This window comes from Primulina huaijiensis, chromosome 1 (assembly GCF_012295235.1).
Source record: "Primulina huaijiensis isolate GDHJ02 chromosome 1, ASM1229523v2, whole genome shotgun sequence".
NCBI classification, from domain to species: Eukaryota; Viridiplantae; Streptophyta; class Magnoliopsida; order Lamiales; family Gesneriaceae; genus Primulina; species Primulina huaijiensis.
The window spans coordinates 8,747,188-8,764,909 of record NC_133306.1 but is presented as its reverse complement, the minus strand read 5'-3'; the positions used below and the strand labels follow the sequence as shown (position 1 = coordinate 8,764,909).

The 17,722-nt window shown below is 34.9% G+C and overlaps 1 protein-coding gene across 1 annotated transcript; it reads left to right on the top strand.

The window, feature by feature from the left end:
* The first annotated feature begins 16,395 nt into the window (after positions 1–16,395).
* On the top strand, positions 16,396–17,069 carry LOC140971053 (heavy metal-associated isoprenylated plant protein 41-like). The gene is made up of 3 exons (XM_073433109.1): positions 16,396–16,573; positions 16,694–16,892; positions 16,982–17,069. Exons 1-3 carry the CDS (start codon positions 16,396–16,398, stop codon positions 17,067–17,069), a joined length of 465 nt encoding a protein of 154 aa, XP_073289210.1.
* Positions 17,070–17,722: the final 653 nt, after the last annotated feature.

The window sequence follows — 17,722 nt, the reverse complement described above, 5'->3', positions numbered from 1 at the left end:
AAAGAGTTGTTGGCTGTTGTGTTTGCTTTGAACAAGTTTCGGTCATACCTTGTAGGGTGTAAAGTGATAGTCCACACGAATCAAATAGCTTTGAAGTATCTCTTAAACAAGAAAGAGGCCAAGCCAAGATTGATAAGATGGATCCTTCTACTGCAAGAATTTGACATAGAGATCGTGGATCGCAAATGGACTGAAAACCAAGTTGCTGATCATCTATCAAGATTGGAGAAGCCCGAGGAAGGTAAGTCTGTAATTAGAGATAAATTTTCTGACGAAAAACTTTATATCATCTCTAATTTACCATGGTATGCTGATTTTTTCAATTATTTGTCGTGCAAATTTATTCCTTCTCACCTTACATATCAGCAGAAAAAGAATTTCTTTTCGGATTTAAAATATTATCTTGGGAAGATCTTCTTTTGTTTAGAATATGTGCAGATGACATCATTCGTAGGTGTATTCCAGCGGAAGAGGTAAGTTCTATACTTGCTCGTTGTCATAGTGGTCCAACTAGAGGACATTTTGTGGCAAGTAAAACGGCCACAACAATCCTTCAAGCTAGATTCTACTTGCCTACACTGTTCAAGGATGCACACACTTATGTTTTGAATTGCAATGAATGTCAACGTGTTGGTAATATTTCAAGGAGACACGAAATGCCATTGAATAATATTTTAGTTAGTAATTGTTTGATGTGTGGGGAATTGATTTCATGGGGCCTTTTCCAGATTCCTTAGGAAATAAATATATTTTGGTGGCTATGGATTATGTATCCAAGAAGGTGGAAGCAAGTTCTTGTAGAACCAATGACTCTAAGGTTGTGATCCAATTTTTAAAGAAAAATATTTTTGCAAGATTTGGCACACCTAAGGCCATTATTAGCGATGGAGGAACACATTTTTGTAATCGTCATTTTTAATCTCTTTTGGCTAAGTATGCGGTCACACACAAGATGACAACACCTTATCATCCTCAAAATAGTGGTCTAGTAGAATTGTCAAATAGGGAGGTTAAGAAAATTCTTGAGAAGACCGTTGGATATTCGAGGAAGGAATGGGCTAGTAAATTAGATGATGCATTGTGGGCATATAGAACATCATTCCAAACCCCTATAGGAACTTCCCCTTTTCGTTTGGTCCATGCAAGGATTGTGCACAAGGAATTTGAGTCTGGACAAAAAGTGCTTCTTTATAATTTTCATTTGAAACTCATGCTAGGTAAACTTCGTTCCAAATGGTCTGGGCCTTTTACTGTTACTGAAGTTTTTCCATTTGGTGTTGTAGAAATCCGTGGAGATTATGGAAATCTCTTTTAAGATGAATGGAAATCGATTGAAAATTTTTAATGAAGGAATTGTGGAGCAAGAGGAGCGAGTACTCCTTTGCACGATCCAACCTATTTTATAAAGGGAGTTGTCTAGCTATAAGACAATAAATTTAGCGCTTGCTGGGAGGCAAACCAGTGATTTATTTTATTTCATGTCATTTCACTTTTTATTTATTTTTTTTTCATTTTGTTAGGTTAATCCTCTGTGATTTTGGTGTGTATAGAGAATATTAGAATGAAGCAAGATGATTTAAATGCTGAAAAACTTAAACTGTTGAAAAAATATATTACAATTATCGAGGAATTCTACCATCTTCATGTTACACTTCATGGATCTTAAGCAACACTGCCAGGGAAGTGTTCTGTTACTATTCTATACTCAAGTTTTATATTCTTTTTGAATAGCATGAGATTGAGGACAGTGTAAATCTAAAGTGTGGGGGGATTTGTGTTTTATTTTATATCACCACACTTAGCATGTGCTTTATTGTGTAATCCTCGAGCATGAAAATTTTTCTGGTTATTCTTTGAGAAACTACACTTGTGATTACATGACACACTAATTGATTTTCTAGATTTTCGATCACTCAAGAGATTGAATCACACCTAGAACTGATTGAGATGAGCTGTAGTTGTAGCCGAATGATTTGAGAACAAACTAGTTTTGTATCATGTTTGGAGACATTATCTATGCACTTTAAGTCAGACGTATATGAATTAATTGTGGATTGACAAGAGGTGGGCTCATGAAAAAAAACAATCTAGAACTTTTCTGATTATCCTTCGAGGCAAAAATACGGAAGAAAATGACTTAGAATGATTTAGGAGATCCTTGGATTGTTTGAGCCTTTCGAGCCTACCAAATGCATCATTCATATCCCTAGTATCCCTTTTTGAGCATAATAAATTGAATGGAGTGTGTCAGACATACAATTAGCCCCCATTCGTATTCCTTTGAAATCTCACATCAACTACCCAATTTTAGCTCATACACTATTCTTCTACCTTAATTTTGAGAGAAATACCCTTTAGCGCTTTAAAATTTTCAATAACTCCCATGTGTTAATCATCGATAAGAAAAATTTGGAGGAGTTAAAAAAATCATGAAGAAAGGGAAGAGGATTGATGAAAAAATATATATATATAGAATGAAAAAAAGAAAGGAGGAAGGAATGTTGTATGATATGATGATTGAAAAAAACTAAAAGGGAATGTTGTTGAGGATTGAAAAAAGCTGAAGGAAGAGAGAAAAAAGATGGGGGAAGATGAATGAAAGTTGAAGGAAGTTGAAAAGGTTAGATGGAGGATGATGAAATTCAATAAAGGGAGGAAGAAAAGAGATGAAAGAGTGCGCTATATCATTAAATTGTTTATTTTCTCTCATTTTGAATCTCCCTACCTTTATTGTAGTCGTGACCCGTGACCTAACATTATAAACTTGAAAAGACCTATTGACCGGGTCATATTCCTCCAACATTTAGAGGAGAAAGAGATGAAAGACAAGCTTATGGAGAGTTTCTTTTTAAAAAAAAAAAACTCAAAAAAATATGAGCACTCTTTGAACTAAAACACCTTTGAGGAATATGAGTTTTGACTTCTACACTACACACGTATCATTGTTTTGATCTTTTCTAGTGAATGCTTGAGTTTTAAAAGTTGCAACGAAAGTGAATTTTATGATTTTCAAAGTGTGATCTTTTGATTGAGTGTGACGGAATTTGGTAAGTTGAAAAGTGTTGATTGTGTCATTTTTGTGGTGAATCATTGCATATTCCTTGGTTATATTTTTATTCTCTGATTTGTTCGAGGACGAACAAAGGCTAAGTGTGGGGGATTGATAAGGCCAAATCTTACAAATATTTTAGGGATTTGATTTTATAATATTTTCCCTTATCTAGAATTTTTATCCCTAATTATGTAGTTATTTGAATTAGTAATTGTAGATTTGAATAAAAGTGAAAAGTGTTTAAATTGGGAGATAAGATAAATTTACTAGATTTCAAAGAAAACAAAATATCAAAAGAAAGGAAATAAAATGTTCTTATATTTTATTCCTTGATGATATTGAAATTTTGAAAAAATCTATTTAATTCTTGATAAAGATCTTATCTACATCTTTTTTTACTTGACACGGGCTTAAAAAGATTTGAAGGATGATGCCCATTTAGGAGGATAAAAGGAGACGTGAACCAAATGCACAAATACGTACAGAGGGAGGAGAGCAGAAGAGCAGAAGGGAAAGAAGAGAAGACGGAAGTGTAGGAAAGAAGGAGGAAGTGAACAGCAGAGAAGGGGAAAGAGGAAGGAAGCGCAGAACAGAAGGCAAAAGCTGGAGGAATTCCTCAACACACGCCAAAATACTGAGAATTCTTTTCATTCCTTCTTAATTATGTTTTCTTCATTGAATTTAAACATGGTATGGAGTAGATTTTTATAGACTAGGGTCACGATAGGGCCGAGACAAATTATTTTTGATGTTTTGAGTTTGATTCAATTCTATTATTTATTTTATTAATTGATTGATGTCATTTATCACGTGTTCTTTTAATCTGACCAATTAAATAGAATATTTGTTGGTTAATCTAAAACCGGAAGGCGATAGATTAGTATTTGTTTCATACATCAATCAACATATGGTTAAACCGACTACAAATAGTAGTCGTTTTCAGTGTGCGACTTTAGGCTAAAAAAATAGAATTTCACAGCGATCTAATGCGATTGAATCTAATTAAGTTCAGTTGGGAATAATTGTACTGTTAGATTTAATTAGGTTTATTAATTCGAGAAATCGTTTAATAAATCATTTTGAGAATTCCGTCGTTAATTAAAAAATTAATTTATTGAATATGAGTTTGACACGTAGATTATAAGTTGTCTCGGTACCGTTGTGCGCATTAGTCGTTAATAATTTGAATTTTCGTCCAAATAATGGTTTGGATTTTTTTTGCTTTAGTTAATTTATTTAAATTGTTTAATTTAATTTAAATTAATTTATCTCATCTCACTTGAATTTGATTAGCCTAAATTAGGAAAAATAATTCATATTCTAGTATTTAAACATCGATCTCTGTGGGTACGATATCTGGACTCATAACCCAATTACTATTACTTGACCTAGTCAGCTTCCTAGATTTATTCCCAACCGAAATCGTCGGTCATAGCTCAACGACGATCCCCCTAATCGATCCCAACAAATTCATATGCTAATTCAAAAATCAAAATTTCTAATATAATTTATTTCATTCAGTTAGTTTTAAGTGATCGGTATTATTAAATGGAATCATTATCATTTGATAAAAACTTCCACGTTTTATTTGAGTCGCTCGTTCCACACAGTTAACAAGATTCTCAAAGTAAAAATTTTACCTAATTAACTAACAATAAGTTGAAATCTGAGAACAATTGAACAATTATCGACACGCTATATCACAAATTAAAAGGCCTAATGAATCATATAATTAACCCATTTTAAAAAATATATGAAAAAAATTATCTTTTTTAGAAAGAAAAAAAAAGGGGGAACTTATTCACTACAATTTGTGATTTATTTGTCTGAAAAGTTCTGAATTATTTTTATAATGTAAAAAAAAATATATTTTGTATGGTATTTTAATGCAAGTATCTGAAAACCTCAGATTTTGATTTTGGTGAATAAAATTTCGATGAAAATCATAAAGTAATAAAATTTCAAATGAAAAATATTTATTTCAAATTTTTAGAACAACATTTTAGAACGAGGATGATGCACGCAGTGCAAAACCCATGCTTCGTTAACAAAGCACACAGTTCATATGTATTATTACTGCCCCATATCGGTCAAAAGTGTGCACATCAATGAAGATACCTTACTTCCAACCGCTTAGAGATTACCGGTTTAGCATTGTAAGGAATATTGTATTCGACATATATGTGTGAATAATTGTAGTAGTGCAAAATAGTAAATTTGTGTTTTATCAGAATTAAGTGTTGTGTCAAATGTTACGATATTTAAGACAGCATGCAGTGGAATATTAAAGTTTGTAACACAAATTGACTTGAAATAAATACGATGGACACGATTAAATATGCACAAGTATAAATACTTGTGCGGTGCCTTATGGCAAAAATTAATCACTAGAAAACCAAATCGTTTACAAAAACCTATCACTAGTGATTTTCACTAAAATCAATTTCCTCAAGAATTTGAGAAAATAAACGCTTTCTGAGATGTCTCCAACAATCAAGGCAACACGTTGAGCACCACTCCTCTGATCAACAATGGCTTCGTGAATTATTTTTCTCTGAAAACCTCCACTACATGTATGTATGTATGATCGAGATGGGAGAGAGCTTTTCCCAATGTCCTTGATCTCTTATTTATAGATGCAGACTTTATCTCCACAAGCAAACATATTTCATAAGGAAAATGATAGTTTTATTAGAAATAAATTCTATTTAAACATTAATAGCATATCTCCATAATGTATTATCATATCTAGAATATATTTGCATAATTATCTCATTATCTTAGAAAGGAAAAATCATGTTAAATATTATATTCAATCAAATCAACAAGATTTCAAACTAGATTATAAAGAACCTGACACAGAAACAAAACAAAACAGGAGAAACAGAAACACATGCAGTCATCATCACCCTCATCACCCTCCTCTTCATCAGCATCATCAATATCCTCATCATCCTTGTCTGGACCAGCTTCTGTTTGATCAACACCATCTCCGCCTTTTTGTCCAGAATGGACTCTAACTTCAAGAAATAACCTGTAATTTGCAGCCAGATCTTCATAATAGGCAATATCATCCTTGGATTGAGCAATCTTGGCCAGAGCATGAGCCAGTTGTGCTTGCACCTCTAGGACAGTGAACAAGATGAAGTCAGTGGTTTGTGGAGTAGCAGTGGTGCGTGGGGGAAGATCAGATACTGTAGGAGTATCTCCAGATGTAGACCAAGGAAGGTCAATCTTCATGTTTCCTTTGAAGAAGGCCGGAGAAATTTTAAATGTATCACTGGTGTCGGACAGTGGCTCTTCAATGTCTCTAATAAACCCTTGAGAGACAAGAATTCCATAAATCAATGTAGGGTACGGGAGCTTGGAGGCTTTGAGTCCGCCTTCAGCATATTGAAGCACGGTCTGGAAGACCAGCTTCCCGAAATTGAACACTCCATGTGTCCCAATGGAGTACAGAACGAAAGCTTGTTGTCGTGTGACGATGGTGGAGTTAGTAGAAGGGGTCCAGTTGCGGATGGCCAGCTTGTGTAACACCGAGTAAAAGGAGGTCAGTTTTGCAGCTGACAGTCGCTGTGGGTGTGATGGGAAATGAGTGATAAGACCCCCAGTGAGGGTGGCGGTGACCTCATGAATGAAAGGAGGGAGTCCATCCTCATCTGCTGTCGAACTATTGTAGTGAAGGTTGATGACAGTAGCATTGAATTCATAGACTCTGTTTCGAACAAACACTTTTCCAAAATTTGCCAATCATTCATCACATACTCCTGGTGACAAATTGGCGTAGAACTCCAGTACTGGTTTGCGGCAAAAGGTGTGACCGCAGATACTGTTGAGAGCAGGGAGCAGTGTTTCAGGAAGGCGATCAAATTCTGTTTCTCAAAGGCGTCAGTGTCAATGTTTTTCTTTTCCATGAACTCATGGTGAGCATAAAGATGCCACTGAGCAACTGCGTGCTCAGTGTAGAATTTGGTAGCGAAAGTAGTGTCCAAGTCATAGTCACTGAGGTCCATGTTGTCCTCGGTGTGGGCAACATCCTCAGTAACATCATGTTCCGCAGGTTCATGTTCTTCAGAAATATCATCTTCCTCAGCAGGCTTGACAGTAGAACTGCTAGATTCAGTGGAACTGCCAGAATCTTTGGGATCAACAGAACCAGATGGGGCATCATCGGCTTCAACTTTTTGACTTTTCAAGTTGGCCATAAACTGGGCCAGCGTGATTTCTTCTTCTGTAGATGGTGAGGGCTTTGGTGGAGGAACAGAGGGTAGGGATGACAATGGGTAGGGTATGAGTCGGATTTCATACATCCATCCCCATACCCATTTATTAAATTCATCCCCATACCCATACCCATACCCATCGGGTATTGAATTTCATCCCCGTCCCCATACCCATCGGATTATCGGATACTCATACCCTACCCAAATACCCAATTATCATATACAATTGAATTTTTTCAAATTTAAATTGTTTCAATGAAGTTATGAATATTTAAAAAATTATTTAAATGAATAATAAGAAAAATTATTCACGCTTTATATATATATANCCGATTACCCAATTATTTAATCGGGTCTAAAAACCCCTCCATACCCTCTTCTATTCGGGTCGGGTATCGGATCCTCCAACGGGTTCGGAGGAAATTGCCATCCCTAACAGAGGGTGCGTCCTCATTGGATTCAGTGGCTTCGCTGGAGGATGAACTGCTTTCCTTCGGCGGAGAGGCAGTCTTCTTGCGAACCACACACTCGTAGTTACCATCATCCGAGTCATCTCCCGAGGTTCTTTTAACGTCCCAAAAAAATCTGAAAGTCCATGTGAACCACGTGCATGCAATTTATTAAATTTTTTTGGTATTTTATTAATTTGTTTTAAAACATTAAATGCATATTTATTTCATTAAAATATGTTTAATAATTTTTATGCATTTTATGCATAATTATTGCATGATATTTTAAAAGTTTCCTGCATTAGAATTTAAGTTGCATTTCACGCTCGAACGAGGAACAGAGACCGGAGAAATTTCAGGAAAATTATTTTGAATACACGATTTATTTTTATAAATTAATTTAAAACGTTTTTAAGTGTATTTTTCATAAATGGGAATTTTTGGGTATTTTTACTGTAGGATTTTAATTTTAACGGTACGTGAATTTTATCGAATCGGAGGACTTTTTAATTGGTTCGGCTAATATTTTCAAAACCTTTCCAACACGAAATATTTTTCGGGAGAACGTTTGGATTTAATGGGCCTACTTTTAAGATTGTTGGGCTTAAAACCCTTTTCGAACCCTTAATTATCATATTAGGACCCATTAATTATTTGATTAACTATCTAATTATTATATATTAAACCCTTAACCTCCCGTAACCCCCAACCCACAGCCGATATACGTCCCATCCCCTTCAGATTTCCATGGTTTCAGAGCTCAAAAATTGAAGGAGTCGATTCTCTCTTGGGTTGCTAAAGAAAATTTTCTTCCGAGTCTCCATTGCACCGTTCGTACACTTCAAATCACCAAGGCACACATTGTATCCTTATTTCTGCATCATTCATGCGTATATGTATTCTGATATGTGTGATGTATATGTATTTTCATTCGGTGTGTGTGTGCAGATACAAGTTTTTATGGCTTGTGTGTTTCGGTCCATGCATGTATCTCCTTCTTGCATCTCACGTTTGATTTCCTCGTGTAAGGGGTTGCTGATGAGGGCCCTGAGGGGCCATAAGCGTCGAGGAGGAAGGGTTAGTAGGCTGGAACAGAAGCTTGCTCGTGGTAAGAGGTCCGATCGAAGAGTTGTGAAGAGGGGTCACGTTTTTTAGTGTAGATTGAGCGAATAGGAATCGCAGCGGTGCATGGTTCGTCCTTGGCCTTGGAGTGGATCCACATGGGTCTGTGAAAGGTCCTGGAGTGAGCCGTGAGTTGCTGGTGCTGGGGTGGATCGATGGTAGTGATGGGGCCGTGAGTTTTGGTGTGTAGTGTGGGTTTCGGTGTGCAGCATGGGAGTTGGGGTTGTGCAGCGATTTTCTTGGCTATGGGATTAGTTTAGAAGTGTAGTTAGGTTCATGGTGAGTTTAAAGGTGGGACAGGTGGGTGAAGAAGGGAGGACCGAGAGGTTGGAGAGTTGGGGGAAATGACGTATTCGGTTATGAGAATCATTTGGGCATTTTAGGAGTTGATCGATGTTTAGTGAAATAAAAAGGGGCCTAATTTAGTTAGTAAATGGTTGAGTATGAGTTGTTTAATTTATGGATCGAAAATTTTGATCGACTTACAAGTCGATTCGGGTTAAAACCGAAACCACGGTCCAAATTTTAAAACGAATCGGTTAAGTTTGGTATTGGGCTCGAGATTACGTCTAGGAACGCTTTTAAATATGTTTTGGGATATTTTAAGGAATTTGGTAAGCTTCGGGTCAATTTTAGAGGTCCAGGGGTGAAATGATAATTTTTGGGTTTCTAGGGGCAAAATGATCATTTTGCACCCGGGGTGAGATTTTGGTCATGGAAGCACCCTGAGCACAAATATATGATATTTTAAATGTTTATGCATCATTTTCACGATTTTATGCTTGGTTTAAAGAAAAAGTTACGCATATGCATGTTTTTATTAAGTGATGAAAATGATGATATTTTTGAAGGATGTGATTTGGCTGTGACTGACGATGTATATGTATACGATGACATGAGATATGATGAGCTGAGGCCCGGGCTCAGTAGGCGGGTAATGCTGTCGCTGATGTCCCCTGCCGTCGGGTACCACGGTTTTATAGATTGATCCATCGAATAGAGCTGATACGAAAGTCACAACTAATGAACTGAATTCAGTTAAAAGAAAATGTTTAAGTTTATGATGACACGATGAGCTGTTTTGACACGTATATGATGATATGAGATGACATGAGTTGACACGACATGATTTTATACGACACGTTTACGTTATGCTTTTAAGTTCATGAAAGATATGTTGAGTATGATATTTTTCACTGATGTGTGCTATGTATATGTACTTGTTATTAACGATACAGGTGTGTTGAGTCTTTAGACTCACTAGGCGTGTGTGATGCAGGTGAGATTGATGATGAAGAGACTGGAGGTGCCGAACTCTGAGTAGGCAGACCTGGTGCGACGACACGACCCGAGGACCATTATTTTTCCGCATTATGATTTATGAGATTTGAGAGGAAAGGAATATTTTAATACGTTGATGATTTTAAGATTTTTATACGTTTATGTTCACGTATGATTTTAAATGTTTGGTTATTTTAAAATGCGCTATTTTTACTATCAAATATTTAATATTATTTTTAAATGTTATATTCTTATGTTTAAATGTTATTTCAAAAATTGCGAAGCTTTTATTTTTTTTTTTTAAAAAAAAATGTCTAGTAGAATTTTAAAAATGAGCAAGACGTTACATTTCTGCTGGATCAATCAACGATGGGCGAGTGGAGGGCTGTCCCTTGTAGCGGAAACGCTTTCCAGGAATGAGATCAGGGTTGTAGCCAGCCTGCCTTTTGGAGCGGCGTACCAGTGGTTGCGGTGGATTGGGAAACATGAACATAGGAGGATTGTCGATGTCCCTTGGATTTCCTGGCTCTCCGGGAGCAATAACCCCCAAAGGTTCCGACGTTAGAACAGCAGGTATGATCTGCAGGTTCTGAGCAGTGGGTGTTACTTCAGATGTTGTGGGATTTGGGGCAACATCCTCCGTGTGACCCATTTCACTTCTAATGTCGTGAGGATCGTATCCCTTTCATGCGATCGAGAATGTGAAGATTGAGAGTAAAAGTGATAAAGAAATCAGATAAACAGAGAGCAATAACGAAAAAAAATCGAAAGTTTGAGAAGCTGTTATGCAGATGGTGATGAGATTAGGCGTTGTAAAATAAAAAGATAATCATGACAGTGCAACGGTAAAAAATAATTTCAGTAACTGATCAACCCCAACGGTAAACACAACGGACAGAAAAATTAATCGTTACTTTCGTCAGAAATTATCGAGATAATTACGTGCAATATATTTTCAAAATAATTCCAGGAATAAAACCCACAACAAATTTTAACTCCACTAATCATCAAAGGACACTTAAATCGATTCTTTTGTAGAATCTGGGTTTTCATTGAATTTTCCTTTGTTGAAATACTCATGTTCTTATGACACAACAATATTCACAATGATATGATTATGCATGTCCTAGTTATGCTTAATAAAAAAATGTAACGGAAATAGAAACAAGAGGAAAAGCAAGTATGAGATATGTTTACAGATGAAGTGTTGTCACAAATGTGGGCAACATCTTCCGACAACACGCACAATTCCAGAAAAACAATTTCACCTTTTCTTCACACTGACTTAATAACTTTCTGAACATAGGAGTGGTAGCTCCCACTCTAGAAGAACAGTCTTCATTGAACTCCTCTAGGTAGCTTTTTCCATTTTCTCTTATTACTGTGTTAAGTTTAGAAGGGGTAGCTTCCACACTAAAAGCACAGCCTTCATTGGGCTCCTTTAGGTAGCTTTTTCATTCTTTCCTTCTAATCACAGACCCAACATTGTTAATGATTATATTTCAATTTCTCTCGGGTTACTTGTCACAATGGTTAGAGTCAAATGACCATTTTTCAAATCTTTTGTAACAAGGTTCGTATGTATAGGTGTGAAGTTTTAAAATATTACCAGGAATTGTGAGAGCATCAGAAAACTATGCTACACAGTTTCAACACAACATATCACATTATGAATGTAATGCAGAGTGTCTAATTCCTAAAAATGCAAATGCATATTAGGTGTTGTCCGAGATGTTGTAACATCTGGGACAACATCCGTGAATGATTAGGCGGAACACATTCTGAGAGATTTCCTAAGGTTGGAAAATCTCTCAAAATCTAATGCTTTTATGAATATGTCAGCCAGTTGATTATTTGTACCAACAAATTCAATTCGAATCAATCTTGTTTCTACTAGATCTCGAATAAAGTGGTGTCTAATGTCTATGTGTTTAGTTCGAGAGTGTTGTACTGGATTTTTTGAAATGTTAATTGCACTAGAATTATCACAGTACACAACTAAAGGTTCACTCTTAAGTCCATAATCTTCTATCATTTGGTTCATTCATTAGAGTTGAGAACAACAACTTCTAGCTGCCACATATTCGGATTCAGCAGTTGAAAGTGAGACACAATTTTGTTTCCTAATATGCCATGAGATCAAATTATTGCCAAGATAACAGCAACCTCCAGATGTACTCTTTCTATCATCTAAATCACCAGCCCAATCAGTATCAGAAAAACCTACTAGATTCGAGTTGGTTTCCTGAGTGTACCATAATCCTAATTCAATTGTTCCTGCTATGTAACGTAAAATACGCTTCACAGCTTTTAAATGAGAAATTTTAGGATTAGATTGATGTCTAGCACATAAACATACACTAAACATGATGTCAGGGCGACTGGCTGTCAAATAAAGGAGGCTTCCTATGATGCTGCGGTATAAAGTATTGTCAACATTTTCGGCAACATCATCTTTGCATAATTTTTCACTCAAGCCTATAGGAGTTCTCATGTGTTTTGTGTTCTCATTTGCAAATTTCTTAATCAAATTTTTAGCATACTTACTTTGACACAAAAAGATGTCATCATGCATTTGTTTAATTTGTAAGCCAAGAAAATAACTCAACTCACCAACCATGCTCATTTCAAAGGTAGAAGACATACACTCAATAAAGTCATTAGCATGCTTTTGAGATGAACCAAAGGTGGGGAGTGGATCTTATTTTTCAAATTTCCTTCCCTCGCCTCTCGCACAGGCGAAGGAAGGCAAAAAAAATTTTAAGCCCCGCCTTTTCAAGTAGAGGTGTCAAAATCAGTTACGACTCACCAACTTGACACAGTTCAATCCGAAAAAAATTAGGTTTAGGTTTAGGTTTAGGGTATTCGGGTTCAGGTCAGATCGGGTTGGACCCGATAGCTGACTCGAAAAAAAATGATCGAGTTGGGTTGGGTTGACCCGAAAATTTTAATTTTTTTATAAAAAATATAATTAATAAATACTGCATACATTTTTATATAATATATTTCTGCAAAAAATATTTATTGTATATTTATATCATAAATTTTCATAATTTAATATTTATTTTGAATATTTTTTATTTTTTAAACAATTGTATATTTTATTTAGTAAATATATTTTATTTTTCTACAATTCGACTTTAAAATTTAAATCACATATATGAGGGAGATTTTATTATTATGTGTTTAAATTAAAATATTATTATTATTTTTTTGAATTTTATTTAATTTTCTTTAAAAAATTCAAAATCGGGTTGATTCGGGTTCGGGTTGGCTTGGGTTCGAGTTGGGTTCGTGTTGAGCAATTTTTGAATAATACTATTGATTAACCCGACCCAATCCACCCGAATTGACACCCTTATCTGCAAGAGATTGTACAGCGTGCAAAATTTTTTTTTAGATTTTTAATTTATTTTTACAATAATTTTATAACCTATCAAAAATCACCGCTATTTTTATAAAAGGAAACAAAAAGTTTTACATTTTTCTGTACAAAAGTACACTTCATTTAATGTTATTAAATGAACCGTACAAGATCGTTCATCACTCTCTTTAACAAAGTCTATTATTAGATGTAGGTACTCTCGACGGGTAAAAAAGTCGTTCTTACTTGAACGTTTAAAGATCAACTATATAAAGGCTTTTCAATGATTTATAAAATAGTTTTCCACTCTCGAAATCTGAATATATTGTGAATAATCTTTAAAAAAGACTCAAGTTTTTCAAAGGCTTAGAAAAACCAGCACACACTTAAAGCTTTATCAGATTCAGAAAATCATTTATGTTATCCTTATTCACACTCTTTCATTGTTCCAATTACTGTAAAGTGTGAAATATTTGTAATTTGTGAAAAGAATCTTTCTTTGAATTAAATCTTTTGAAGTGTTGAGTTGTAATACTAAGAGTTTTAGTAGGCAAAAGTAAGGCCTGCTGAAGTAGGTTCGTACAAGTGTTTACCAATCAAAATCTTCTAATGATACCTTCTTGAAACAAAATAATGAGTGACATAGAAGAGTTTTGTCCTTCAAACTTCCAGAAACAAGTTTTGTATCTTATTGTCTTATAATGTTTTTAGTTTCACTAAAATGTTACGGATTGATTCTGTACCTTTCAAAGCAGTCTGCTACATTTTCAAAGAATGAGACCAGATTTTTATTTCTTAAAACATTTCATAAACACAATTTTCAGAAAAAAAAAAATTAGAATTTGAGGTTTGAAATATTTATTCAACATCCCTTCTAAACACTTCAACGATATAACATTTTGCATTAAATGAATATAAAAACCATAATACATCAAATTGGGTGGAATAAAAATGAAATTTTATAATCATTTCAAATCCAGAATTTTCTAACAAATAAAAAATAATCTAATTCGAATGCATTTAATTGCACGTCCAATTAAATTGATTCATAATTTATTACATCCTTAGATCCGATCACTTCATCATAATTCGAACACCATCTTGACAAGCATAGAATTGTCAATCAATACAAAAAATGAGTTTTCGCGGCGTGACATCAACGACACACATTAATTGCATGTTGTTAATATTATTATTTATTTCACGTTCATCCATGTGCACTCTTAATATTATTTTGTTTTATTTTTTATTAATTATATTAATTTATATCGTTAACAACACACTTTACACGTTACGAATAAATTTAACTGCAGTGCGCAACACACACACCGTTAAAATTTTTAACACAAACAACTTATCAACAACACATTTTGTACGCCGTGAATAATCTTAACTGTAGCGTGCACCGAACACTGTGAATAATCTTAATACAAACACCTCATTAACAGCACACGTTGTATGTCATGAATAATCTTAACTGTAGGACGCTCAGTGTGTCGTGTATTATATTAACATACACACGTATTTACAACATACTTTGCACGTCGTGAATAATAATATCTGCATCGCACACATTATGATGTGGTTATCTTCCGACATTCAACGATTAGTCTTTGTGTAGCACTGTGGATATCATTCCACGGCGCACATAGCACATCACTAAAAATAAAATTTCTTGTAGTGGATACTTGATCAACTCCGTAGTTGGATGCTAAATGTACTTTATAATCTATATATATTCCAAAGATGGTGATGAACACCCTATAATCATTTTGCAAATGTAAGAAACAAACATATATAGATATGATCAGCAACAAGAAGAACATAATGTCATACCACTAATTGCTGAGAGAAGAATCACATAATTTTGATAAGGTGATTGATTGTATAAACACATTACTGTATTCGATATTTTCTGTTTTAGGAGTTTTTTCCTTTGCTTGATTTCACTTATACCTACGAAACCGATCATATGCACGAGAGAAATATTAACTTGCATATTTACTGTCCGTTCTCCTTTACAGAATAGCATATAGGTTAAAATTTAACGAGAGAAATACATATGAAGTTAAATATTTATGGTTAATTTGTTCATTATTCTCCTCTACATCCAGAACAAACGAAACAACAAATTGGAAGAAAAACTAACCTTAATTTACAGTAAGATAAAGACGTCAAACAGAGAGAGAAGCAATAGGCGTAGTCTCCTTCGGCAATGGAATAGTTCTATAATCTCGAATTTTTCCCCCTTCGTCTTTACCGCAGATGGGTTTGGATTGAGGGCTGTGAGAGGAAAACAAAGGCCAACCCATTGTGTATACATAGCATTTCCCTCGTAAAAACCAGAGGTGGAATGATCTGAAATATATTTTCCGGGTATAATTATTTAGTATTCAAAATTTCAAACTTAAGCCGAGTTTTAAATATTTTTTTTTTTCCCTAAAACTAGCTCTGAAATATATTTTCCGGGTATAATTATTTTGTTCGATCTTTTAAATTTTTTTTGTTAATTTTTTTTTTTTATAAATATATGAAGTCGAGTGACTCGAGTCAGATCCTAGGCTGTAGTAATTCGTTTCTGAAGTCTCCCTGTTTTTGCTTGGAGTTGTGAGAATATAGAGGGTTGAACTGAAATTACAAAGCATGTGTAAAGCATTTGAACGAGTCCAGCATCATTCAACTTAGCAAAATTAATAACTAATAACAATCCTATAGACTCCATTAATTAATATTGACCATTCCAAGACGATGATTTTTTAACCATAATAAATATATACATCTCTTATATATATATATATACAGTTTTGAAATCCTGCACACCTACCGTACACACCTATGTGAGCACCGATGAGGTGTCACTCACCCATTGGATGTGATGAAATGTAGAAANGAGTCATAAATTTAATGGAACACACAGTGGTGCAATCTGGTGACAAGGGAGAAGACGAGAAATGGATTAAACATTACAGCAATCGTCACGAGATACTGCTCGTTGGAGAGGGAGATTTCTCCTTCTCCGCCAGCTTGGCCCGGGCATTTGGCCATGCTTCCAACATCGTCGCCACATCGCTAGACACGAAAGGTAAAAATAGGCACTCATGATATATACATGCACACACACAGAGTTCATTTTTGTATTGATATGTACATGAAGTTGATTAATGCCTGATATTTACGTATCATATATGGGTATTAATTAAAGAAGAACTGGCTGTAAAGCACCCAACTGCGGCTCAGAATCTGGCGACGCTGGAAAACATGGGATGCACTGTAATACATGGAGTCGATGCCAGCACCATGTGTGAACACCCCCGACTGAAAAACCGATTGTTCGACCGAATCGTGTTCAATTTTCCACACGCTGGTTTCGATTATAGAGAACACCACATAATACAAACCCAGTACGTAACACTACTCGCATTCATTACTTTTAGGTCCCTGTTTTACACATGATACAGATACATGTGTGTGTGTTTTACATTTGTTGCAGGCTTCACCAGGATGTGGTGCGGGGATTTCTGAGAAATGCTGCGATGATGCTAAAGATTAGAGAGAACGGTGAAGTGCACGTGATGTAAGAAATATGACACATATTAAAAGAGGCGTGTACAAATTGATATTTGCGACGGCCAAGAAAATTTAGATGCGTACACGATTCTTCTTTTGACATTCATGCTCCGACTTTTCTCGTTGATGGTATGAGAAACACCTATAAATAGAGGTGATTGAGGTCTCTAAACATACAATCTCATACAGAATAATATATCATCTATAGAGAGATTGGAGTGTTTAGAAGGCTTCAATCGAGAAGAAAAGCAGAGAATTTCAAAGTTTTAAATGGCCGGAGGTAACGCTCAATTAAGCTTCCGCATATTATATATCATGTTTATATATAAATAGAAACATGAATTTAAGAAAAATCTCTAACATTTGGTATCAGAGCCGTGATACCTTTGTCTTGAAAATATTTGTTTCATTTTCTGTGAAATTATGATATCATGAGCTCTTCCGAAAAATTGGTTTACAAAATTTTTGATATGAGAAGAGTAAAAAAATTTTATACTATGAATTGAGGATCTTTGATCGCAAAGTGAACAAAGAAATATGCTAAAATTAAGAAATTGATTTTTGAAAGTTTTGCGTAAGAAATTTCAATACTTGAAGTTCGTATATCATAATAATGAGAAATTTACCTGGAAATTCTTCTAAGTAAAACTTGTAGAAGAACTGG

Bases quoted from the DNA above. Each gene is read 5' to 3' on its own strand.
- LOC140971053 (XM_073433109.1), top strand. From the start codon at position 16,396: ATGGAACACACAGTGGTGCAATCTGGTGACAAGGGAGAAGACGAGAAA. The intron at 16,574-16,693 runs GTAAAAATAGGC...TATTAATTAAAG, and splicing joins CACATCGCTAGACACGAAAG to AAGAACTGGCTGTAAAGCAC. The intron at 16,893-16,981 runs GTACGTAACACT...CATTTGTTGCAG, and splicing joins CACCACATAATACAAACCCA to GCTTCACCAGGATGTGGTGC.